This window comes from Melanotaenia boesemani, chromosome 11 (genome assembly GCF_017639745.1).
Source record: "Melanotaenia boesemani isolate fMelBoe1 chromosome 11, fMelBoe1.pri, whole genome shotgun sequence".
NCBI classification, from domain to species: Eukaryota; Metazoa; Chordata; class Actinopteri; order Atheriniformes; family Melanotaeniidae; genus Melanotaenia; species Melanotaenia boesemani.
Window position 1 is genome coordinate 15,620,009 of NC_055692.1, and position 25,745 is coordinate 15,645,753.

The 25,745-nt window shown below is 36.6% G+C and overlaps 1 protein-coding gene across 6 annotated transcripts in view; it reads right to left on the minus strand.

Moving 5' to 3' along the window:
• Positions 1–25,745, minus strand: part of grid2 (glutamate receptor, ionotropic, delta 2) — a 539,244-nt gene that overhangs the window by 140,919 nt on the left and 372,580 nt on the right. For all 6 annotated transcript variants that reach the window (XR_006011998.1, XR_006011997.1, XM_041998788.1 and 3 more), the window contains 3 exons: positions 20,145–20,318; positions 13,189–13,350; positions 2,525–2,644 (listed from right to left, as the gene is read on the minus strand). Coding sequence is in view for 4 of the 6 variants with exons in the window: in XM_041998788.1 (XP_041854722.1) it covers positions 2,525–2,644; positions 13,189–13,350; positions 20,145–20,318 (456 nt within the window). In the remaining 2 variants the exon portion in view is untranslated. The remainder of the gene's footprint in view (positions 1–2,524; positions 2,645–13,188; positions 13,351–20,144; positions 20,319–25,745) is intronic.

Genomic DNA, 25,745 nt, shown 5'->3' on the forward strand with positions numbered 1-25,745 from the left:
CAAAAGTTTGGGGTCACTTTGCCATGGGATTCAATAGGGAAGTGACCCCAAACATTTGAACGGTAGTGTATATATGTATATATATATATATGTGCATTTTTTTCATGATCACTTCCATGACCAATGTCCAATATGTATAAAATGCCATGAATCTGAAAATTGAAACTGTTACAGATTTAGTGAGACATTTTTTATAGGTAGCTGTATAAGAGTGGTCAAAATCTTCTGCACAATAGTTAAATTTATTCATTTTCCTCAACATTTTGGAACATAGCAGATAATGCCAACATGATTTCTCCTTCAATGATCAATCAAAGTCAAAAAGAGAGCAGGGCTTACAATGTAAGTACTTCCAATAATGCCAACATGAAGATGGTAACCTAGCAACAAAGAGCACTTGAGACTAGTACTTTAAAAATGATAAGATCATTGATGATTTTCTTAAACATAAGTGTTACAGTTGTGCTTGTCAGCTGATTCTTACAAGTGTTTATCTAATTTGTATTGTTGTTTTATTTCAGCATTTCACCATTATGTTATTATGTGACCAGTGTGTTGTAAGATCTGTTCAAGTGACACTACATTCAATTTATCTGTTAGTACATTTTACACCAGTCCTACGATGGTTCTTGCTAATATCTGATGTTTTGAACAAAATGGTCACAGCATGGTCAACTTTATTATTCCTAATGATGAACAATATTAGAATGTTTCTTAATTATGATGTTATGTCTAGATTCTTTAATAGAGGAAAGATTTACTACACAGTGATAACTTCTGTAATACAGCACACAAATTATTCTTAACTGAAATATGTTCAGTCAAGCAATATGCATAAATAAAAAAATAATGACCTTGACTGACAAAGAATTTTGTTTCTTAAAAGCACACTGATGTCTTTCAAATTCAACCTATGCTTACATGTAATACAAGTAAAATTCAAGTTGTAATACTGGCTGAATTACAACTTACTTGCATTACAATTTACAAGAAAATGTTTCACCAACATTACAGGATTTATCTTACACTGCCATGCATCTGAGCTTATATTATTCTTAGAGTTGGCCTTTCTGCGATTTGCTGGTAATAAAACAAATGAACTACATGATATTGTACCTTTTTTTTGTTTTTTGTATGCGAGTGTGCATGAGTGCTTTCCCATAAGTTTACTTCTCTTTTATTTTTTTATACACACACTAATGTCCAATCACAACTCTGTCTCAATGACTCATCTCTTTATTTTGCAGCAGCAAAATATCCCTTGTCTTTCACATGTTAAGTAGTGATCATACAGTCCTTTAGCTGGTCAGCCATTCACCATTTAGGAAAACTCCACAAGCTGTAAAAGCTAAACTTAGGTACAAAAGAAAGTTCTTACCAAGGCCCTGTGAAGGGAATATCAGCCTCACTTGTATTTAATTGAATCCCAATGACAGGCTAGCAAATGTTCAGAGTATTCAGGGAGACTGTGCCAGGAATACTGTAAAACAAGTGCTTTTAATTCCCTCAGAAGTAATTATGCTCTCTGATTAGGGAATTGTTCCTTAATGTAATTATACTGTGCTTTAAAAATTAATTTTGTCTGTGATGGCATGCCGTGTTATGGTGGTGTCTCACCACATTATCCATAATCACAACTCACTGTTATCTATAAACGGATCCCTTTGGTATGGTGGGCTGACACAATCTGTATCCATTTTTAAGCGGGTGTTACTTTTGTGAGTCTGGTATGTCAGTGTAATACATATCGGTCATGAATTTTTTATTTGAATGCAAAAGGAATGTAAAAAGATTTTTGTCTAAAATTTCCTTAACCAGGTGATATTTCACATTTAATAGAAAACAAAACAGACATACACATTACTGTCTGATGCAAAAGTAATATTCGTCACACTGAATTTACACCCCTGTTTGAGTTTATAGGATTAGTTTCTAAATACATAACAATCTTACAGAAACAACACAAGCCATTAAAACACAAACACAGATGAAGAAACACACAATAAGGAAAACTAACCATGAGGTCATAGCTGTTTGGAGAAAGAAAGTATTTTATAAGTCCTGTTGAAATTAATTATGTATGTATGTATGATTAAAAAATACCACTTGAAAATTACTCTAATTCATCAGGATTAATAAATGCGTGATAAATAAAATAAAAAACATAAAAAACATCAGGCCCAGAAATCATGCAATGTAAAAAAAAAGAAAGAAAAAAAAAAAAAACAGTATCTACCTTTTTTTATTTCATTTCTAATTTCTTTTGTAAACCAGACAGTTATTTACAACAATAATAATAATATTCTCAGAACTGGTGAATATAATTTGTCACATGAACCTGATTATTTGATGGAGAAAAAACAAATCAGGTCATCTGACAAAGTATAATCACAGTTATCATCATCGCCACCACAATTATTATTTTGTTCCGCTAAAGTTATTGATGGATAATCCGAATGTTGGCAAGGCTCTGCATATTACAGCCAAAGCAGCACACCACACATATTCACATTTAACTACTTACCCTGTTGACTCCTCGTCCCCTGTCTTCTCCATAATTTGTTCCCAGGATTTCAAAGAAGATATTGGGATTAGTGCCGTTGTCCGTGAACTCCAAGAAACTAGTGAGGCCGCTCACTCCGAACTGCAAGGAAAACATCATACGCAGTCATATCATTGTTGGTTTGTTTTACTGTCTTTTTTTTTTTAAACAATGGTGCAGTGCAATTTAGAAACTGTAAGATAAATCTCACAAACAACTGTTACTGTAAAATTTGGAAAACGGCTTCGGTCTTAGTAGCTTACAGAGAAAGTGCAATGTATGTCAACTACCCTGCCACAACCTAAGTACATGTACTGAATGAATATGTTATTATATTGTTTATGAAATATTACTGATTTTGTGTACCCTGTGATCCTGCATTGTACTAAGATGGGATGGATGGATGGATGGATGGATGGATGGATTTGTGTAGATTTGTGTTGAAGATTGCATCTTTGGAAATAAAAACAGGTTTTTTGTGTTGCTGAAAACTGAAGCATACATTCCACAGTGTAGAAATGTAGTTTTACTTTTACAAAAACAAAAAAATTACTGACATACAGTTAGGCCCAGAAATATTTGGACAATAACAATGTTACGTCATGAGTCTCTGAACTCTTCTCCTGTGTGTATGTGTGTGTGTGGGTGTGGTTGTTTTCTTCTGACAGGTTCATTCTTCCAAACAGCGCAGCTGCCGGTCATCTACTCATCACAGCAACGGTGTATTTATACTACATTTTCCCCTTCATTTGGCGCCACAGCGTTTGTCTTCCACACGCAGTATTTGGCCTTTGTATTGTCAAAGAATCTTGTCTTGCTCATGCTCCAGGTTAAACATATGCACTGTTCTTCCAGAGAATCCGGTTTTCCAATCTCATTCAGTTTCGGACAGACTACCACCACCACTCCAGAGTTCCCATCTGCATATCGCTGCCTTGGACTCCACGTTCATCCATCTGCCAGTTCATCAGCTCACCACGACTATTGTTCATTTAAATAAATCCTTTTTTGTTCTCAGCTCCAGTACTCGGTTTGCTTTTTGGGTCCGCCATCTTGCCCTTGTGACACGTTACCTTGATTTGATCTTTGCTCAACCTTTACTGCGCCTGTCTTCGGTTGTTGCTCTGATATTCATTGTCTGTCAGATTGAGATCTGATGCCTTACTCAGCCATGGCAGAAAATTCCACTTCTTTCCCTTAAAAAACTCCTAGTTTACTTTAGCAGTATATTTTTGGTCATTGTTCATCTGCACTGTGACATGACATCCAAACACATTTGAGCAGAAGGTAAATCCCTATAACTTCAGATTTTATCTGATTGTTTCCACCTGCTGTCACATCATCAATAAACACTAGTGACCCAGAGCTGTTGGAAGCCACGCATGTTTTTGCCATCTAACTGCCTCCACCATATTTCACAGATGATATGCTGTACTTAGGGTCATGAGCTGTTCCCAGTCTTCTCTATACTTCCTTCTCTTCATCAATCTTGGTACAGGTTGATCTTAGTTTCATCTGTCTCAAAGAATGCTGTTTTAGAACTGAGTCAGCTGATTTTTGATGATTTTTGTTAAGTCTAATCTGGACTTCTGTTCTTGAGGCACATTAATGGTTTGCACCTTGTGGTGAAGCCTCACCTGGAATCAACTCCAGACCTTTTACCTGCTTGATTGTTGAAGGAATAGCCCATGAAGTCAATCAAATAGCTTTAGAGTGAACTGTCCAATTACTTTTGGTTCCTTGAAGGAAAAAAAAAGGCAGCTCTATATTAAAGAGCTGTAATTGTTAAATCTTCACCAGTTTGGATGTGAATACCCTAAAATATGTTTTAGTAAACACAGAAAATAATAAACTTGTGTCCAAATATGGACGTGACAGGACATATATATATATATACATATACATAAACATATACATATACATATACATATATATATACATATATATATATATATGTATATATATATGCATATAACAGCCTAAACATCTCTGCAAGAGCCGTGAACTGTTGAGGAGCCAAAATCCCCAAAGAAACAAGAATGATAAAACTTTGATTTTTCTAGCATTTAGTTTCCTCAGATCCCAAACGTTGGGCCTCATTCACTAATATTTTCTTACAAAGAAAAATATAGACATATATATATATATATATATATATATATATATAAATCTAGAGCGTATGTGTCAAACTAAAGGCCCACAGGCCACATCTGGCCCCTGAATTAATTATTTTTGGTCCGCATAATCATATTTAATCACTATTAGAGCTGGCCCACTGATAGAGCGCATGCACTACTTTAATACAAGTCCCACATTGCAGTGCTAGCGCGTTGGCACGTTGATCATGGGCCCGCGAACGCATACCTCCCTTGTTCTCTAGCAGCCTGATGGAGCTGCTCACCTTTGTCAATGACCCCTCTCTCCAAAAAATGGCTAAAGGAAAAGTGGAGTTTGAAAACTGAGAATATGTTTACAGATGTAAAGGACAAAGCTGTGTCTTCTGTGTGGAGACAGTGAGGCTGTAATGAATGAATCCAAGAACACACTTTGAAACAAAGCGCCACGACAGTTACAAACATCTGGACAGGAAACAAAGGTTCTAAAAGGTAGAAGAATTATCAACCCTTTAAGCGCTACGGTTTTTAAAGTTTATAACGGCAGTAAAATTATTCATCTAATTTAATATTATGGCATCACAGGTTGGCAGCTGTATTAGACACTATAACTTTCACAATGAACCATATGCATACATACATACATACATATATATATATATATATATATATACATACATACACACGCAATAAGACTGTTTAACTCATCATCATTTTGTCAGAGATAACAATATGAGTGACTGTTGTAACTGGTGAATTTCTGCACTGACTGGATCAACCTTGCACAGTTAGACTCCTCATCTTGTGTCATTGGAAACAACTGTCAAGTATGTAATTGGGTAATTTTGTGTGTAACTGGTTAATTCTGCACAGACAAGCTCAATTTCGCACACCACACTACTAATCATTGCACTGGACTATATTATTTGCTGGCTGTTCTCATTTAGTGTATAACTAAATACCTCCTTGTATAAGTCTTTTGTAGATATTGAAATTTTTTATACTGTTTTTTCATTTTGCTACCTTTAGAAGCACAACTGCTAAATGACTGTACCGCTGCAACACCTAAATTTCCCAACTTGGGATGAATAAAGTACTTCTATCTATCTATCTATCTATCTATATATATATATATATATATATATATATATATATATGTATGTGTGTGTGTGTGTGTGTGTGTGTGTGTGTGTGTGTGTGTGTGTGTGTGTGTGTGTGTGTGTGATATCCTTGTAGAAAACTGACCCATGCAGTTTAATTTTTTGGATTTTCTTATTGCTAACAGGGCATTTGATTTTTTTTTTTTTTTTAATGGGAAAATTATTTTAGCCTTGAAATTACTCTGAAAAAATGCATATAGAGCCATAAGAAATAAGCACAACAGAGTTGAACAGATTTTTTTTAAATTTATTTATATAATGGTTATTTTTGTTTTATAGGCAAAATTTAATGGGCTTGTTTAATTCCAGGTTTAATGTGTGCAATAAGACCATTTAAAAAGGAGTTTTTAATAAACATTGAACCAGTCCGGCCCTCAACCTGTTTCAATTTTTTTCATTTTGGCCTGCTGTGTATTTGAGTTTGCCACCTCTGATCTAGAATGTTTTCTGGTAATGTGACTTCCAGAGGTAAAACAGTAGTTACTTCCGGCAAGTAAACGTATTATATTCACCACTGATTTGATTTGTTGTGTTTTTACATTTTTGTATGTATAAACTTACAAAAAGATGCACACCTGTCACAAAGAGCAAGAGTAACAAAGAGCCCATTTGCTCTCACAAGGTTTGATGAATGATTCTGAATTGGGTAAAGTTCAGTTTTTCTTACTTTACAGGCTTACAGGTCATCACTGCTGTACTTATTTAAACAGACAGTAACAGCTAAGGAACATAGGTTGGGAACTACTGATTTAAATAAATAAAAATGATTACAGCTAAAATGATAATCAATAGCATACTGTGCATGTTTTGAAAGCTGCTGTATTAAATAACTACCTGAACAGTGACATACTTTTCAGTTTCCAGCTGAAGAGATGAACAAATCCGTGAAGATTTTCATAAAGATTCATTCATTCAGTCAAGATTAAGTATTGATTTCTCTAATATGTATTATGGTATAGATACCTTCTATATATGTTGTGCCAATTAAACTAAAAAGAAAAAAACAGTGACCTTTTTAAAGTCTTATTTCTTTTTGTGTCAAGTGTATGTCATAATAAATGTGATAGATACCATATATTGGCCTAGTTGTTACATACATGTTCACAATTTGACAGACTCCAGTTGTAGCTGCTTATTATTAACGTTGCCGAGGTATTTACATGCACATACAGACCAGAATAAACAAAATGTTATAATAATAGTACATTATGTTATTGTGCCATTTTGTAAATTGACTGATTTTGAAATGCAAGCATATTATTATATTTCATTGTTTTTATTCCCCTGAGATAACTGCATACACAAATGCACATTAGATTGCATTTTTTATTTGCCACCTTTTAAGTTACATTAGAGGGAGCCTGCTCCGACACTGCTCATTGCCTCTGATAATTATTTACTTCATTAATATTTCAAGCTCAATGATGGAACGATCTATTCAAAACAATTACTCTTTTCTTCGTCTTTATTTTAATTGTGCCGTATGTAAGTGTCAAGTCATTGGAGTAGAGAGAATGAGTGAGTGGAATACAGGAAAATAACTTAAGAGGTGTATTTATCCTTAGGAGCTACTTAACACTGTTTTCTATCTGCAATAATAAATCTGGAAGAGTTAAGCTTGGATTTTAAATCAGTCTCGTGGGTGATACAACCCCTGAAAGTGGGTTGTATCACAGGGTTTTGTCTGCCTTACAAATGGTCAATAAAAACTTTAAATGAATCTTGAAACTAAACTGCTTGAGTCACTGAGACTCAAAGGTGGTAATATACTGTATAAAGTGATGACAGCCAACCGACACCACAAGGTTTTGACAATCAGTACAACAACAGTTTCACCTGCTCTAAATTAGCCAGTGAAGACTAGTCAGCAACATTAATATCATCAGCATCTACAAATTAGTATTTATCATTAACATAATGACCCCACATAGCAAAACACTGATTAAACACCCAGGCATGCACAGTAAGTAAAGAGCACTGCTGATAAACTGTAGAATGGATCTGACGCCAGGCGGCTGAACTCAGCTATATTACTGCTTGTGGCTCTTTAGCAAAGCTCTGTTGAGACTGGGTTTAGTTTAACAGTTGGGGCTGGCTGATGAAAGTGTTGCCAAACCCCAGCCTGATTTCAAGGTGAGACACAGAGATAGATATGAAAGCCACAGCGCCTCATTTATTATTGTCTGACACTAATCCTAAATTAGCATTTCCCTTGGCTACATCATTCAGTCAAAATGCCACCCCCTAGAGTTCTTTTTTTTTCTTTATTGATATCAAAACAGAGGGCAATGATCCAACTGAATTCAACACTGATGAAAGTGTTGCCAAAGCCCTCATCTAAACCCAAGGTGAAATACAGAGATTTCTAAATCATAGCAGCAGGATGAAATCCTCTTTCTGCCAAAAGTGCAAGAACTGAGGAAAAGTTGCTGATTGATGCAGAATTTTTTTTACGGATATGCAAGCTTTTGAATTCATTATGACATGTCCTGAAGTCTACTGAGCAACATAACTTTTAGTTTGAATAATGAACAACAATTGGATTTCCATGTGATAAAAAATAATAGGAAATGGAAGACTTATTTAGAATTTTCTCCATGTCAGTCCTTATCCCCAGAGGGGACTCTAGTTACACTGAATGATAGCAACATGTAAATGAATATATGAGTGAGTGCTTCTTCCATTTTCAACAGCAGTGTTTCAACTAAGGAACAATAGTGCCTGGTCTCCAAAATTGCATGTAATGAGCACAATGTCTTAAAGTGCAAATACATGCTCCTTTAATTTAAAGTGCCAAAAAAAACAAAAAAAAAAACAAAAAAAGAATAATGAGGGGGAAAAAAAAAACAAAAAAAGAAAAGAAAAAAACAAACAAACAAACAAACAAAAAAAACACTTCAGCTTTAAGACACATTTAAAGTTCACTTGCTGCTTTTCTGTTGTGGGGGAGAGAGTAATTTTCTATTTTTTTATTATTATTATTTTATAGTACTGTTTTTTTTTTTAATAACATAGTACTGAAAGTATAAACAACTTTTCAGCTTGAGCTGACATGAATAGATATAAATGAATTAATCCAATCAGAGAAATCAAAATATAAATCAGGTATTAAAAGAATTTCACTGTCAGTATTATTATATAAATAAGACTGTTTAGTCTCAATTATCCTTAATTTATTTTTTTAAAACAACTCAACACTATACAATCACAAACTTATATAGGCCTACATCATGGTGTTAAAACAATATCCTGGTCTACCTACTTTCTGTTTACAACAAAGCTCAGGAACAATATGTAAGAACATTGGAAAGGAGTCTGACCACCCAGCAGCAACAAAGCTGAACAAGATGGAAGATAATATGTGACTACTACATGTGACTACTAAACATAGCACGAAAAGTAAGTAAATTTGTGTTTTGTGGATTATTTCTCCCCTTTACTCAAACCAATTAGTATTGCATTTTACTTACTGCTAAGAAAAGGATAATGCCCGACGGGGTGGCCATTATCATAAATTCATGGATAACGTGGAGGCGTGAACCGACGCAAAGGGCATTATCCCGCTTATACCATGGTCACTTATGAGAGAAATAAATATTAAATCAATTATTATTACGCTAATGTTGTTTTTCAGCGTTAAAATTCTAAGTTATTCACACGAAGCGGCTGAGTGGACTATTTTGTTGTGACGCGTTGCCAAGGTAACCGGCACACAGAACCTGCAGCTCGATCAGCCGCTGCTGTTGTATTAGACCTGATCAGTGGAGGGAAGAGAGATGATTGCTTAACGTTATGTTACATGACACAAAGTATCATTTCAGAGGGTGGGTGCAGCTCTTACAGCTTGTGTGTGTCCAGAGGATGAAGCAACATTTTGTTTTAGTCAAAGTCCACAGATAATTTCCTAAATCGTTTTTCATTGTGAGAAATATTATCCACCATTCACTCTGATCATTAAATCTGTATCAAGCAAGTAAGTCTATCCTAAATTGTTTTTATAATGTTATCCACCATTCACTCTGTATCAAGCAAGTAAGTAAGGTAATCAAGACAGAAAGACAGGCGACAAACTATTTAAATGCAACATTGCCATTGATCGTGACATTTCATGAAAATACTGGCATGTCCATAGTAGCGTTTGAAGGAAGGAGATTTAACATTTGTGGACCCTGACCACTGCTGGTTGGGATGTTGCGGGACGAAAAAATGTTGCTCCATTCTCGTCTCTCCTGGACTGACAGAGCCCAATAAGACTGCAAGCTGCTTTCACAGCGATGCACCGTCACAGACATGATCTGGCGTGTCTCCAACCTAGCATCTGAGTTTCTGTTGCCACAGTTACAAACTAATGTTTAGTCAGCGCAATAATTTACAGCAATAAGGCTGTTTGACTGGAACTTTCTTTCATTGGTGTCCATTATCACTTTTTAATGGACACCCTCCAGCCAATCAGAATTGAGTATTCAACTAGACCATGGTATAAGCTTAATTAGTGACAATGAGGTATAACCTGTAAGGATTGTGTTTGTGTGGAATGAGTAACAGCTAAACATGTGTGTAGTGCAAAAATCCCTTGCAATATTCTCCTGCTCCTTACTGTTGATTTTTCTATTTATTTATTTATTTTTTTGGTGGGTTAGATGATTGGACTCACCCACAGTAATAAAGAAACCAAAAGACATAATGGCCATTTTTGCACTTTATTTATTTTCTCAGTAGCATGCTAATAATTCATACAACAGGTTGGTACCTCTTCCTCATACCCGACTGCTCACATTGCAGACGGACAGTTTGTTGATCCAGAACGGATCCATCACTTGATGTGGAAGATGGAGCAATACCGCCAGAAATCATGGGGGCTGTGCTGAGCAGAATAGCCAACATGTGACAAGCGAAAAAACAAACCCGAGAAAAAGAAGGGAATGAGGAAGGGAACAAAAAAGCAGAAGCAGAATGAAGAAGAGGACAGCAACTGTAGAAATTGCGCAAGCTTTTGAAGAAAGGATATGCAGGTGTTTAGGGCATGTTGGGCAGTTGGAAACAACTTTATAGCGATGCATTACTGCTGCCAAACGGTGTCTGAAACTAGCGTTGGCTCACAGGATTGAACTCTGAATTTAGCACTACTCACTAGTAGAGGAACAGACTTAACAACCATGGCAACGCATGGAAGTATGAAGACAGCGACGTATGTCAAAGTTTTTTCTTGTTTTTGAGGCCATGGAAACGAAATGAAATCATTTTGCTCTCATGGACATGAATGGGGACAGTTCTTGACATGTAGGCCGAGCAGGATTCTTTTATTGTGTGGCTCTGAGAAGTATTGTATGATTGGTCGGACATTTGAGGTGGGCGTTGTTAAGGCGGAAAAGAATAAAGTGGAAAGTTGTGGCATCAACATTTCTTCTGATGAGCAGTTGAATGGAGAGTTTTAATAAACAGCTGATCGAGGTTGTGAGAAAGTACATAAATGTAAACAGCACATGTGGGCTTTGAAGACACAGACACTGCCGCATGCACAATCCCGTCCTCCCATGGATGAAGTTTCTCATTAAATATGGAATAACCCGGTCAGCTTTTTCTTGCACATAAAAACACAGACATCTCCCCTGCAGTAATGTCCGCCCCATTGCAGGCAAAGCTTCTTCATGGAGTATGAAATGACCGGACCAATACAAACTTTTTTCTTGTTTTTGCCACCTTGAGATCGAGAACGAAATTCTCCCTTCTCGCAGTGTGTAATAAACGTCACATACATAAGAGAGTATAAATGGGCATCCCTACTCTGGGATGACATCCCATTCCTCACCTACGAGTTGTTGGAATTCAACCAGCATGGTTTTGTTGGGAACTTTAACAAATACAGCACTACCAAGCTGATCCCAGTGTTGTGTTGGGTTGAGGTTTAGACTCACAGCAGGTCACTCTCAAATTTTGGCTCGACTCTGAGAGGGAGAGTGCTGTCATCCTAGAGGATGAGGTTATGTCCCAAATTATGGAGATACGGGATTGCCACTGGCTCCAGGATCTCTTTCAGATATGTCTGTCAATAAGTGCCAGTCAGGTGCCAGTGAAAAACATATGACTAGTGGACATCTAGCAGCACTGGAACCTGAGTGAATAACAACATTACAATATTGCAGAGGACTTTGACACCTTTTTGGGGGCACTATCCTTACAAGTTCTACATTGTTATAAAGGTGAATAATCAGGGTTTCCACCAATGCATAACACAACACCAATTAGTATTATTAAAGGGGAGAAATAATCTACCAACCAAAATTTCCCTACTTTTGTTCCAAGTTTAGATGTAGGCTTACCTGTCCATATGAAAGCTAAGAACAGCTTACATCAAAATGTATGTAATGCAGGTTCAATAAAATTAGTAACCTTAAGAAAAATGTAATTGCTATAAAATGATACTGAGGGAATCTCAGTGTGATAAGAATTCCTGTGACTTGGAAACCCCAAATAATGTTGTGAAAACACAGTTGTTTGTTGGTTTTAAATTGCAAGAATCAAAAATGAAAAAGATAAATGTGAACAAGATTGTATCCCATCCAATTCTGACCTTTTCATTTTCTAACAACTTGATCATTGCTCACATCTAAAGCTAATGTATTTAAAAATATTGGTATTCTTAACAGTAAAATGCACATGTAATCAGTCATGTTGCAGCCTTGAGGAAGACTCATTTCATCCGAGATATAACAACACTTGAATGTCTGCACTGATAACATGTCTATTGCAAGGCTGTACAGCAGACTGAGAGTGACTCCTTGTTTATATCGTTGACCTACAACTCTCAATTCGGAGTTAAGAACACAAAACAGGAAAATAAATTTCTCTTGAACGACTACAACTCTTACTAATTAGATTTGATGATAAGCACAATTTGTCCTTGAATAAGTTGTGACTGTAGGTCTGTAAATTCATTCCCCTAAGGTTACTCTGCTACTCACCCAGGACATGAAGCTATTCCTATCAACCATCTGACCCCTTGATGTCCTCACACTTCCCGACCAGTCCTTGTCCTGCTTCACATTTCCCAGTCATTCTGTTAAAGATACTGTTAAAGCTCGCTGCCACATGATCTTGATTAGAACTGGCTTTTTCATGATGAGCCGAGCCTGTTTTTGTTTTGTTTTTTGTTTCATACTCACAATAGCCCATGCACATGTTAATGTTTTCAAATTTCACTCAAGTACTCCGCTTAGCTGAGTGGCCAACTGCTTACCTCTGTGCTTGTGTGTGTGTGTGTGTACAGGTGGATGAGCCAGAGTGGACAAGTATGCATTATGCTTACATGATGAACACCTCCTTGAAAAATTTGAGAGGGCAAAGCATATGAATTTCCCCTGCAATTTTATACCTTTTTGACAGTATCCAGCATGCTCTTGCCTCCCTGCCATGGTTTGGAGTTCTTCCTGATGCAGCTCAGACTGGCCATGCTGTGCCACTTCCTGTCCTCCAGCTTTCTGTGAAAGGTATTGGCCAGTAGCAACACAGTGTCATAGATGTAGCGGCTGGTGATCTACAAAGGAAGACAGAAAAAACATTTTAATGTTTTTTTGTTTTTTTTGTGCGAGACTCATTGCAAAAACTAGCTATTATGAAATACAATTTAATTATTTACTTAATTATTTGATCCTTTTTCAATAATTGAAAGTATAATACTTGTTAGCTTTTTGCAGCTCAGCATATGAATTTGACCACTCATTTGTTCAAAATTGAGAGAAATAGTACACAGATGTTTCATCCATGCAAGCCACATGGTACTATATATTCAGATTTCATGTCAAAGTCCCAAGTTTACTGGTAACCCTGTATGTGTGTTTGCCACTTTTATTTTTTTTATTTATTTATTTATTTATTTTTTTTAATAATCTTCAATCATCTGAACTTGGCTTTTGTCTACACATCTTGTGTCTAAAGCTCAAAAACATGCTGAACCCAACATCAGATGAAAGAATAGAATCAACAGAGGAGGATATCTCTGTGGGACAAAACAAGACTACACAGTTGCATAATAAACATCTTTAGTTTTGGGAAACACTGTTGCAGTTACTCCAGTTGTTTTTTTGTTTATGAAGCTGGAGAAGATGAAACAACAGAACAGCAGATTATAGATATAATTTGGAGAAATGGGCCAAGGCTTCTCATGCTGAAATGCTATAAAAGTTAAATACTTTATGTGCAAACAATTCCATTTGCTTTTATCAAAAACAAAATCAAAACGCTTTGCAAGTTTCCTTACTTTCCATTTATTCCTGCCTCTCCATAAATCGACTGTGTGGACTATATTTACTGTCCCTTCAGTGCATTACATGGGTAATTGCAGCTTCAAGATGGATGTCTTTTGTACAGATAGTACATATTTGCAGTCAAGTGCTCATACCTATACACCCACACATCCACAAAGAAGGAAAACCTTTACAAATGGCATTAATTAAAATGTATTGATAGGTCATTGACACGACCAAGTAAGAAAAAGAGGGAGAAGTAAGACAAGGAGAGTTCATTCAGTCTGCAATTGATCATTGTGTGATCTACCATACCTCTTGTCTCCATGTTAATGAGAAGAGAGTAAATAAATTGACTACATTAGCCATGATTCTCCCCACACACAAACACAAGTGCATGTAGTGTGTTCCCATTCACAGTTACATCATGTTAGCATTAAAGGTGCAAAAGAAGAAATTCTCTATAACAGTAAATTTCACATATCAAGCAGAGGCAGCCTGTGATTTTTTTTTTTTTTTTTTTTTTGACAGGCATGCACATAAACACAAAAACAGACACATGCAAACACACAGCCATGTGTCTACAACTTCAGAGGACATTACCTTGCCATGTATTAATTTCCTGAAATTAAGCAGAACTAATAACCATATTGCTAACCTTAAAACTACTTTCAACTTGGGCTTATTTTTTGTTCCTATTAATAGAAAATAATCCCATAATCAGTGTACAAATACACTGGCTGGCCAAATAAAAAGTCACCAGCTGGATTTAACAAAGCAAATAGGTACAAGCCTCTTATTTGATAATTACTGCATGAGCGATTATTGTTCTGCTGGCAACAAGTTAGTATTTAACTCAAATTGATGACATGAGAAGCTTCTCATTTCTTAAACAATCATGTTGAAAGACACATCCCATTGTTGTGGAAAAGATGTTAGTCTGTTTAAGAAGGGTCAAATCCTTTGTATGTATGAAGCAGAGAAAACATCTAAGGAGATTACAAAAACTACTAAAATTGGGTTGAGAACTGTCCATTGCAATATTAAAACTGGAAGGGTAGTCGGGAACTATTATCTTCCAGAAAGAAATGTGGTCTGAAAAAAGATCCTGAATGATTGTGGTTGGCGATCACTTAAACATGAAATCAAATCAAAGAAAAAACACCAGTAGAACTCAAGGCTATGTTTAATAATAGCGAAAGTAACAGCATTTTTCCACACACACAATGCAAAGGGAACTCAAAGGATTGGGACTGAACATCTGTGTAGGCATAAGAAAACCACTGATCAGTGAGGCTAACCGGAGAAAAAAAGGCTTCAGTTTGCGAGGGAGCATAAAGATTGGACTCCGGAGCAATGTAAGGAGATCATGTAGTCTGATGAGTTCTGATTCACCATATTCCAGAGTGAGGCAGCATCAGGGTAAGAAGAGAGGCAGATGAAGTGATGCACCCATCATGCCTAATGCCAACGGTACAAGCCTGTGGGGGCAGTGCTATGATCTGGGGTTGCTGCAGTTGGTCAGGTCTAGGTTCAGAAAAATCATGTATCCAAAGAATGAGGTCAGCTGACTACCTAAATACACTGAATGACCAGGTTATTCCATCACTGGATTTTTTTTCCCCTTTATGGCATGGACACATTCCAAGATGGCAATGCCAGCTTAATGGGCTCAAATTATGAAAAAGTGGTTCATGGAGCATGAGATATTATTTTCACACACAGTTGTGTAGTGACACAGTCGTGAAGCTGGTTCTCTTTCAACATTCATTGTGGTATCTTACTATGGGATACTGTGGCTGCAGACACTGTCCCCAGAAGCCCTTTTACATTACACCAGATCTGACTGGTAGACAAGGGTGACGTCTGCTCTGTATGGAAGGGGCTTCCTCTCACTTTAAGAACCTGACATGACCATCTCTCTCTAGTCTAACACCTCTTCTCACTCCCAGAAGCAACTTTTGGATGATTGTATGATTTTTCAGCTCTAAAGAGCAACTTGCCGAAGATCCTCTACAGTCTCTTGTTTAAAGTCAACCATTTTTGCCGGACTTGTGCCGGCTTAAAACCTTGATTTCTCTTCCTAGGCTGCACGCAACAGAGACTGGCTTTAGAGCTCTGCCTGCACTAACAGCATGTGACCCCCTCAGTACTGATCTGCCCCAAGAAAACGGCTTGAAGGAAACCACCCGATTTACACTCTGAGGCAAAAATGCATGCAGAAATGTAAAAAGCAGACAGAGAAATATAAAAAGGAGACACAGAAATAAATACGCTTGGACAAATAACTAGACGAAGTAAATTAAAGATTGGAAATAATGAGGACGTAAAAATGACTGACTTAAAAAAGTGTCTGTTTTATAGGTTTCTTAATGGAAAAACTATTTTTTTTTTATCATTTATTGGCTCATCAGTTTGTTTACTGAGCCATTTTCATATTTCTGTATTTATTTTTTAATTTTGGCAGTGCCAGTTCTCCATAGAGATTTGATTTAGATTATCATCAGTTATTGAGTTTTCGTCATTAGAATTAAACTCATGAGAAAACCAACGAGAAAGCAAAATCATGACGCAACTTGAACTGATTGTGCACCTTGTTGTTATATGAGACATGGAAAAATATTCCATTTATTCTCAGGCCAACAAGATGCATTAAGGTAATTTGTATTGCACACTGTACCTTAGCAGATAATACTTAGTGTAGCTGTTTTATTTCATTCACATTATTCCCTTGTATATATGAGAATATAACAATAAAGCATACTATTTTTCTGTATTTTTATTTCATTTTTTTAATTTTCAATACTACTGGCAGCCAATGAAAAAGAAAGTGTCAAGTTTATCTTACATCTAACTTATTCCTTATTTTATTTCCATGTTCCTTTGGTGTCACGGCTTTGTTTTTAACTTTTCTTTCTCTCCTTATCTATGATTTTGTCCACTGTTATATCTACACTTTTCTCTGAAAATGAAAGTGAAAATCCACCGCTCTGTAGGGAGCATGAGTTCAGTACTCCAAGTGAGAGTGTGTTTGTGAGTGTGCTTGTGTGGTCAGCCTGAGTTGATGTGCTTCAGTGCTGTGTGAAATTGGGCTTCTGGGCTACTCTCTTAACTGCTGAGCTGATCTGCTACCTCTGCTACCTCTTCCTCTTTCTTTTTTTGTCTATTTTGCTGCTATACCTCATTTCCTCATTCTCCTAAATTTAACCACTTACTTACCCATGCATACGTATGCACTGTATACACATAGGTCATTAAAAATTTATACAGCATGTTTCAGCCATGCATGCACAGTGGTTTTAGAGTCCTCTGCCAGATGCACAAAATGTTTTGACCTTGACTGAAACAGATAACTCTCAAATGCACATATACAATGTAAAAACACTTGCATTTTCTAAGCCCTCCACAGTGAACTGAACTCAACAGACTACCAGCAGATATTATCTTCACTGGAAGAGCTTCATTGTTGATTATTACACCTGAAAAGATCTTGACCGATACGATACACAACTTGAAATGTTTTGCATTATAAGTGCAAGAGTTTTTTTTAGAATTTGTTTTGTTTTGTTAGTGTTTTTTATTTTGGTTTTTATTTTGTTTTTGTTTTTTTTTAATTAAACCCGCAGGCAAAAATTACTATATTTCACTTAAAATAAAAACACATTAATAGAAACGAAGCAAGGTCTAGCCACATTCTGTGACTTATTTTTGTTCACTGACACATTTTAGAGTCTGAAAGGGAGATATCCACAGACACATTTAAAGCCCATATCTGTCGTCAGTCGATTTCCATCTTTCATCAACTATGGTCCTCCAGGGTTTTGTGCATCCACATAAATCAACAACACATTAACTCAATTTCATATTTTTGTCTTGACACATGAATAACACTCCTCCCTCTTCTTAACTCTATTTGATGGCGTTGTGATGATTCACATAAACACAAATATCTACTTCAAGCCCTAGGGATATTTACCAAAAGAAAAAAGGGGCCAACTTATTCCAAAATGATTAATGTTTAAGTTAAAAAAGCCCTACATGCAGTGACAATGTCAAATAAACAGGCCTGGTTTAATGACAATGTTCTGGATCAGGAAATGTGTTGAAATGTCAAGATAAAACATCATGGGGCTTTTAAAGAGAGGACTAAACGTCCCATAAAAGCTTTTTAATTTTATGTTCACATTTTTAATGATACTGTACTAAGTAGCATTATTTGTGTCAAATTTAACCACTTTGATGTGATTCATTTTAAATACAGGTCAAGATCATGGGCTGCAATTTCGACACTTTTCAAACACATTTGCAGTAGGAAGAAATTATCATAGGCTCAGATTCACTGCATCAAATAAGTTTACAATGTCAGTGGCAACGGTACCAAACTGATGGAGCGCATACACTATTTAAAGCTTTCAGTGCTCCTATTTTGAATTTAAATGTCTCCTTTTCATGACGTTGAAAGGATGTAAATTCTGCTTCATTACTGAAACTAAAGTTTGAAGGTACACTTTCAGGAAACTTTCACTTTTATACAGTGTGGGTACGTAATTGAAAAATTAAATATAGGCATTTGCACACTAAATACTGATGGTAAAATTTAGTTAAGTTTTAAGGGCCTGGTGTTAAACTCAACTGCTTGAGCGGCAGCCCCATGTACCGAGGCTACAGCTCCTTGGTGCAGCTGGTCCAGGTTCGAGTCCTGACCTGGTGCCCTTTGTTGCAGGTCATTTCCTGCTCTCTTGCCCTGTTTCTTGTCCCGCTACTGTTAAATAAAGGCCTTGAGCCCAAAATTCCTTAAAGTTAGATATTAAGACATTTTTTTTGCAAATATAGTAGAATATCAGAAACTAAAACCCTCCTTTTTCACAGTTATTCAGAGCATTAGTTCAGTATTTTGGGCAGTTTTCTGATTCTTCCTCACAAGCTATATTAGGTTGGTCAAGCATATCAGGCTTGCCATTCTCAGATGCTGAGATAGGTTAGAATCTTAACTTAAGTTCAGGAATTGCCCTGAAGTCAATCTTTCCCTATTTTTATTAGTGCTTTGGTTCAGTGCCGTGTTTAAGGTTAAACTATTGAACAGGGTTTCTTTATTTTCCCCCGTAGGACCATGATGCCACCATCATTTTTCACAAGTTCTTTTTGGTTTCCTTAAACCAAATAAAGCTGTTTTTCCCATACGCTCTTGAGTCATTTGAATGTGTTTATTAAACACCAAATGACCTGAATTGTGCTTACGCTTGGGGTATTCAGTCTAGCTGCTCTAACACTCGAAGTGATGTAGTGCTGCTGAAACGGTTGTCCTTCTGAAAGGGTCCCTCATCTGTGCAGAGGTCCTCAAAGAGTTACAGTGACTGTTAAGGTCTTATTCATCTCCACTGCCCAGGCCCTACTTGCTATGCACATCATGCACTTGGACACACTCTTGAGCTTTGAAAATTGCTCTACAACCTTGCTTTGCCACGTTTTGCTGTTTAAGTCCTGAACTTCATAGCTCAGTATTTGTCCTGACATGAATTATAAATGAGGGACTTTCATACACTTCTGTTTGCCTGGAAGCATTATTTCAATGCATACAGATGGAGCCCAAAATCTTTAACTCGTCATATGGTTTTATAGTTTCTTAAATTAAACAAATCACTGCACTAAAAAGATTGTTTTTAGGTTTTTCTAAGAAATATATACTTTTGTGTAGTAATACACCACAAAGACAAACAGCTGTTTTTGATGCATCACATTTATAGGTGGATCTTATAAGTGGGGCATTAAACCGTTTTTTTTTCCTGTGGAGTGGCTGATTCTACAAGTAATGGAAGCAAAAATTAATCGCTTATATTTCTAGTAAATGTGTACAATTCTCTGAAAATTCTAATTCAATTCTCTGATTATGTCTTTGTTAACTGAATAAAATTGGACAAAATGTCAAAGATCAAATCAAGAGGCTATGGCTCAGCAGGAGGAATGATTGCTCAGCAGTTTGTGAAAACTGGTGTTTCCCGGGATCCGACTTTTCCAATGTAGATTCTTACAGGCTTTAAAATTCTCTGCTCATCATCATTCTTGACACCTCAACAAACTCACTCACCTCTAGCTGCTGGGCCTTAGGGTTTTTAGGATCACAGAGGGAAGTGTTGATCCTGTGGTTGTGTTTGACACAGCGTTGAGATGTATTCTGGGGCATTGGGAACATCTGGCGTACCAACGTCAGCCGGCCAATTGACTTCATGACCAACTCTTGTAAGTCATAGTCTGAGATCTCCTGACAGGGGAAAAACAGAAGGAATAAGAGCATAGGACTGGAAAGTAAGGGATAAATGAATGGTAATAGACAAACTAACACACCATTTATGAAGAAAATCTTCAGAAAAGAGGAAGTGTAAAGAACAGCAATTATGATCACAAATATTTTTTTTCTAATAAAAATTATTTTAAAAAATATATGTATTTAAAACAAGTCTTTATTAGGTTAGATCTGTTTTATATGCTTTACATTCCCATTAACACACAGAGGAGCAAAAGTGGCCTGTAGATATAAAAGATACACATATGGGAAGAGGGCAAATGAATGACCAAAAAATCATGTGTTCGACTGTGTGGATGTAATTGTTATGTGCACACATGTTTGCCAGTACTCTGCACGTCCTTGCAAAACCTTGGGGGAGAAATTGTTGCTAATTTTAGCCATAGGACACAATCTCCCCCTCCTGCTCTCCATTCATGGATCTCCATCTATCCTCTGCGCAGAGGGTCATATGGTGACGAGATGAGAACTGACGTTTATCGTTCCTGGTGGAGGTAACTCTGCCTCCAGACGAGGCAGCCTTTGCGTTCTTTGTATATGTGTGCAGTGATTGTTTATGTTAAAGTGTGCTTGGGTGCCTTGTGTGCACCTGTCATTCAGTGTATAAATCTGTGTGTGCTTGTCTTTATGAGATTGTTTTTATGCCCTCTGATCATGCAAAAACCTATTGGTACTTTTATTTGCACATGGCAGCCCACTTGACAGGATGGGCAGAACTCTGGAGTGCAGACCATGCACATACATGAACAAGCCATCACACACCTTTCATATTATTGAGGGAGAAATATTATAGGTATCACACCTCATTGACTAATCTTAGTGGATTTTAATTGAATGTAATTAACATTCATTAAGACCTGTGAGTCATCGTGGGATGATCAGTGAGGATGAAAGGTAGTTTTCCACAGGTATTATTTGTATAGTGATTGTTGTGTGAACTAATTAAGTTATAGTCTTTGCCACGCATGAATATACATTTTCTCCTGAAATCAAACTGCTGCTATACATGATATGATGGATGTCAGTTCTGTGTCTCTACCCGTCCTCTGCTTTGTCTCTACCCATCCTCTGCTTTGACTCACTGAGAAAACTGAGAACTCTGGATTTGATCTGAATTATTAATAAAAGTAAAAAATAAATAAAGTAGTAGTATTGCTTTGAAAAAACCTGAGAAAAAAAACATTTAACCTTGGGCACTTTGTGTTCTGAAATATCTACTTCCTCAAGATCTCAAATAAAATCTATTTGCTGTCTTTTGGAGTTACAGTTCAGTAGAAGAGATTTCAAACAGTTGTTTTTATAAAAATCCTGGAGGGTCTAAATAACAAAGCCAACTAAAAAGATGCAAAAGATGCAGGACAAAGAAAAATGCTGAAAACTGCTTAAAAAAGAGAAAATAAACGGATGTGTGAGCCAAAAGAGAATTAAGATTCACTGCAGGCAGTCAAGGGCATACAAAGGAAGATCAGCAGGAAAAAATTACCCAGAATGCTCAACTCAGAGGATCAAACTCAAACAAATACATATCCAGAAGTGTGCAGGAACACAAATGACAGTCACAAAGAAACATAAACTTAACAGAAACTATCATTTTGAGGTTTATCCTTTGAACAAGCATCTCACACTGTCGTGTTCTATTTGCCTCTCTGTTTGTATGTGGACACAACAAGCAGTCTTCACACGGTATGACTTTCAGTGCCTTTAAAGTTGTTAGCCCTTTAATGGCTAAGACAAAAATGAATTGTGTACATTGATACAAACACAAAATGACAGGATGAAACACACTAAACTACAAATTATCATACAGGTTTTTTTGGTTTTTCTTCAGTTACAGCATTACTATGACTAAACTAACATCCTTAATACTAAAATCAGCAGTTTAATAACTGAATGATTTCATCAGTTTTGATCAAAAGCTTTTGAAATGTTCAATTTACACTCTGCCTCTCTTTGCTTATATGAAAAGACCTACTCAGTCATTTAAGCCTTTTCAGTCCTTTAATTAAGGCATCCCAATCATTAATGAGATCAAATTCTATTTCAGGCTGGACATTCAAGCTGTGTCCGAATGTCCATCCTACTCCCTAACCCCTCGTTCACTACATAGGGCTGCACTATTTAGCACACTACATAGTGCACTCATTCTCTTGGCGATTCAGATATAACGCTGCCTATTTTTTCCTCGCTGCAGACCATATGACTACCAGCCATCACCACGGCAACCACAACGCGTGTCAAGATGTCATTCCGAATCAAATCCGAAGTTGTGCATAAATGTTTTTATTTTTATTCTTTGTTGCATGTCTCTTCAATAAAACATGTTTTTTCGCCTTGTTGAGCTTCTGCTCGCAATGTATTGTGGTCTACATTGACCTGTCTAGTGACCATCGATGCTCACTACTTTTCAAGATACATTGTGGGTAATTTTGAGTACACTACTTTTTTCTCTCTGAACATTTAGACACTACAACAAAATGGCGTGACCCCTATATAGGGCACTATGTAGGGAGTAGTGTGCACATTTGGACACAGCCTCAGTGTAGAATCAATCGGGCCTGAGGATGTGTGAGTTGGCACCAGATTTATTCAGTCCAATATGAAAACTCTAAGTTGTAACCCCCAGGATGCCCTGTAGCTCAAATCTGGAGTGAAACATGAGTTGTTTACTCTATAAAATAAAGTTTTGGTCTGTAGGCATCCTGAAAAACATCCACCAATCACTTCATCTCCTTCCTTCCATTCCCAGAGAGCACCAAATCCTTATCTTTACTGCTCTGTTTGAACATAACAGGCAAAAACACATTTTCCATGATTCCTCTTGTTTGTCCCCTGCTTTTTCTTTCTCCAGGGTCCCCTTCTTCCCACTTTCTCCATCCAAAAAAGAAAATCCATCGTTTAATCTTCATATTTTTTCGACTGGATTGACTCATCCGACTTATCTGCTCAACTTTTGAGGATCCACACCTTCAATCTCGCCTGATCTCTGTAAGAACACCAAATCTTCCTGTTTTGCCCTCATATAAAACTTTAAAGATTCACTCATTTTAGTCACTCTCTTCTACCTTCTGTGCCCTTTTCAGCACAATCCCACTGCAGCTTAAGTTTCTCCTCTAGCTTTGATTGTCCTCTGTCACCATTCTAATTCAGTCCAAAAAAAAAAAAACAAACAAAAAAAAACAGGACGAACTAAGACAACAACAACAAGGGTGGCCCACAGTGGAAGATCATCTACAGTTCTTGGAATTTGTGTTTATGCTGTGACAGGCAGTAAGAGAAAAATGCAACTGAGAAGCCTATTAAATATTTTTAACTCATTAAACAAATACTGGGATGTTGAAAAATTATGAGGGAAGTTTATCTGACAACCCATCACAGCATACTGCACTACAGCAATCCAGCTGTGTGATTTTCACCATCTGGCATCACTTAACCATGCAGAAGATAAACTCAAGTGTCAATTTTCATCGACAGGTAAACACAGTAAAATGGTTTAGTTTCTTTAACAACGTAGAGGGGATTAGCATGGAAAAACTGATTGTGATATTTCCATAAACTTAACCGAGTAATTTTGTTTCATAAAATTTACCAGGAAATTTTGAAACATAATCCTGGGCAAGTAGTTGGAAATCCTAAATCTTACCAAACAGCCAAGGAAAAAACAAGTGAAGTTCCAACATGGACTTATACCCAAGTCTTGCATCCGCTGACATTTTTTTTTTTTTATTCCCCATGGTCATGGTCTTATCACTTGTAAATAAGCAAATACTTCCAAATAAAATGTTAAGTGTCAAAAGTAACTATTTAATCTATGATTTTCAGCAATTATTTTTTAGCAATTATCTTACATTTCTGGGCCAGAAGAAAGTCCTGGATTCAAATCTGCAGGTTGCGAGGACATAGAGTTAATTTTCTCTGTGTGTTGGTTGAATGTCTCTCTGTGTGTGTTCCTGATTCTCTCCATAGTCGAGACATGTGCAAGTTAGGTATAACATAAATTAATTATAAACACCATACCGCTAGATTAATCAGAAATTGATAGTTGACAGGGATGTCTTCTAACTCTTTTTAAGAGATGAGATGTACTCTCTGAGGTACATCTTACCTCCAGCTATGACAAGGCCATGAACAGATTTGCAGATTTATTTATTTATATTTTTATTTCCAAGATCATTTAAAATGCAACATTCCATATTGATAATTTACCTTTTGGATAATTTACTTATAAACCGCATTCATGCTATTCTAAATGTGCAGTGTGACATCATACCTTTGAACCTGCTTGCTCCCAAAAAGTCCACCTGACCTCAGTTGTGACCTGCATTGTAGCCACTTATTTTTGTCAGAGTGATTAGGTGTCATTATCTAGCAATTGTAATACTTGGTTACACTATCTCTCTGTGAGCTGTTACACATTCAGCCTTATTTAATGGGGACTTGAGCACTGTAGCAGTGACAGAAGATCATACCCCTATAGAGTACTTGCCAATACTGCACAAACAAACTATCTTGTTAACTGTGTGACTTAAAAAAGGTTCACAATATATTTAAAATTTCATAAGCTCCTTTAGAATAATTTGGGATCAGTTGGAGAAGAGCAGCAGAGCAAACGCTGGTAAGAAAAGATGATGAAGGAAATGTAGAAGGGAAAATGATTTCACAAATAATTTGTGAAAAATAAAAAGGAAGAACATGGAAGGAAATATGGTAAGTTGGAAAGTGTCACACAAAGACACAAAATATCCAGCAGCTTTAGGAACATAAACAACAGTAGCCTGGCGGTCTGTGGCTGCAATCAAGCTGAGAACAAAGTGTGCCTAAGTATTAATGCATGTTCCCTCTGCAAGTACTAAGTCTGCATAGAACATCATAATAATTAAAAGACTTCCAGCTAAACTCACTGCTCTGCATGTTCAGAGTATTTCCAAGAGCAATGATGACCACCGCACATTTTTAAACAGAAGTTTTAATGAGGTTTCATTAACCTAAGGTCTACAAGTGCTCAACATTTATTCCATCAATTCTACACAAAGCAGTAAAATCCCCGTAATATCAGTGACACAGGATATTATGCCGTGATATGTTGAGCCAAAGTTATTTTTATTCTCTGTCATTGCTATGTAATCGTTCCATTGAGACAAAAATGCTGAAATATAAATGGATAAAAAGAAAGGAGTAAAAAAGAGTGCATTACAGCAGAAAAGAAAGAAAATGATGGCAGGACAGAAACTGAAAATCCATGAGGAGATTCAGACCGAGTAAAGTCAATAGTAGAATTATCCTCCAAACTTAAGAGAATGACAGGGAGCAAGAGAAGCTGTGAGCGTCTCTTATCATTTCTTGTCCTCATACTCCACATCCTCTGATCCTGAGAGCAGCAAAGAAGAT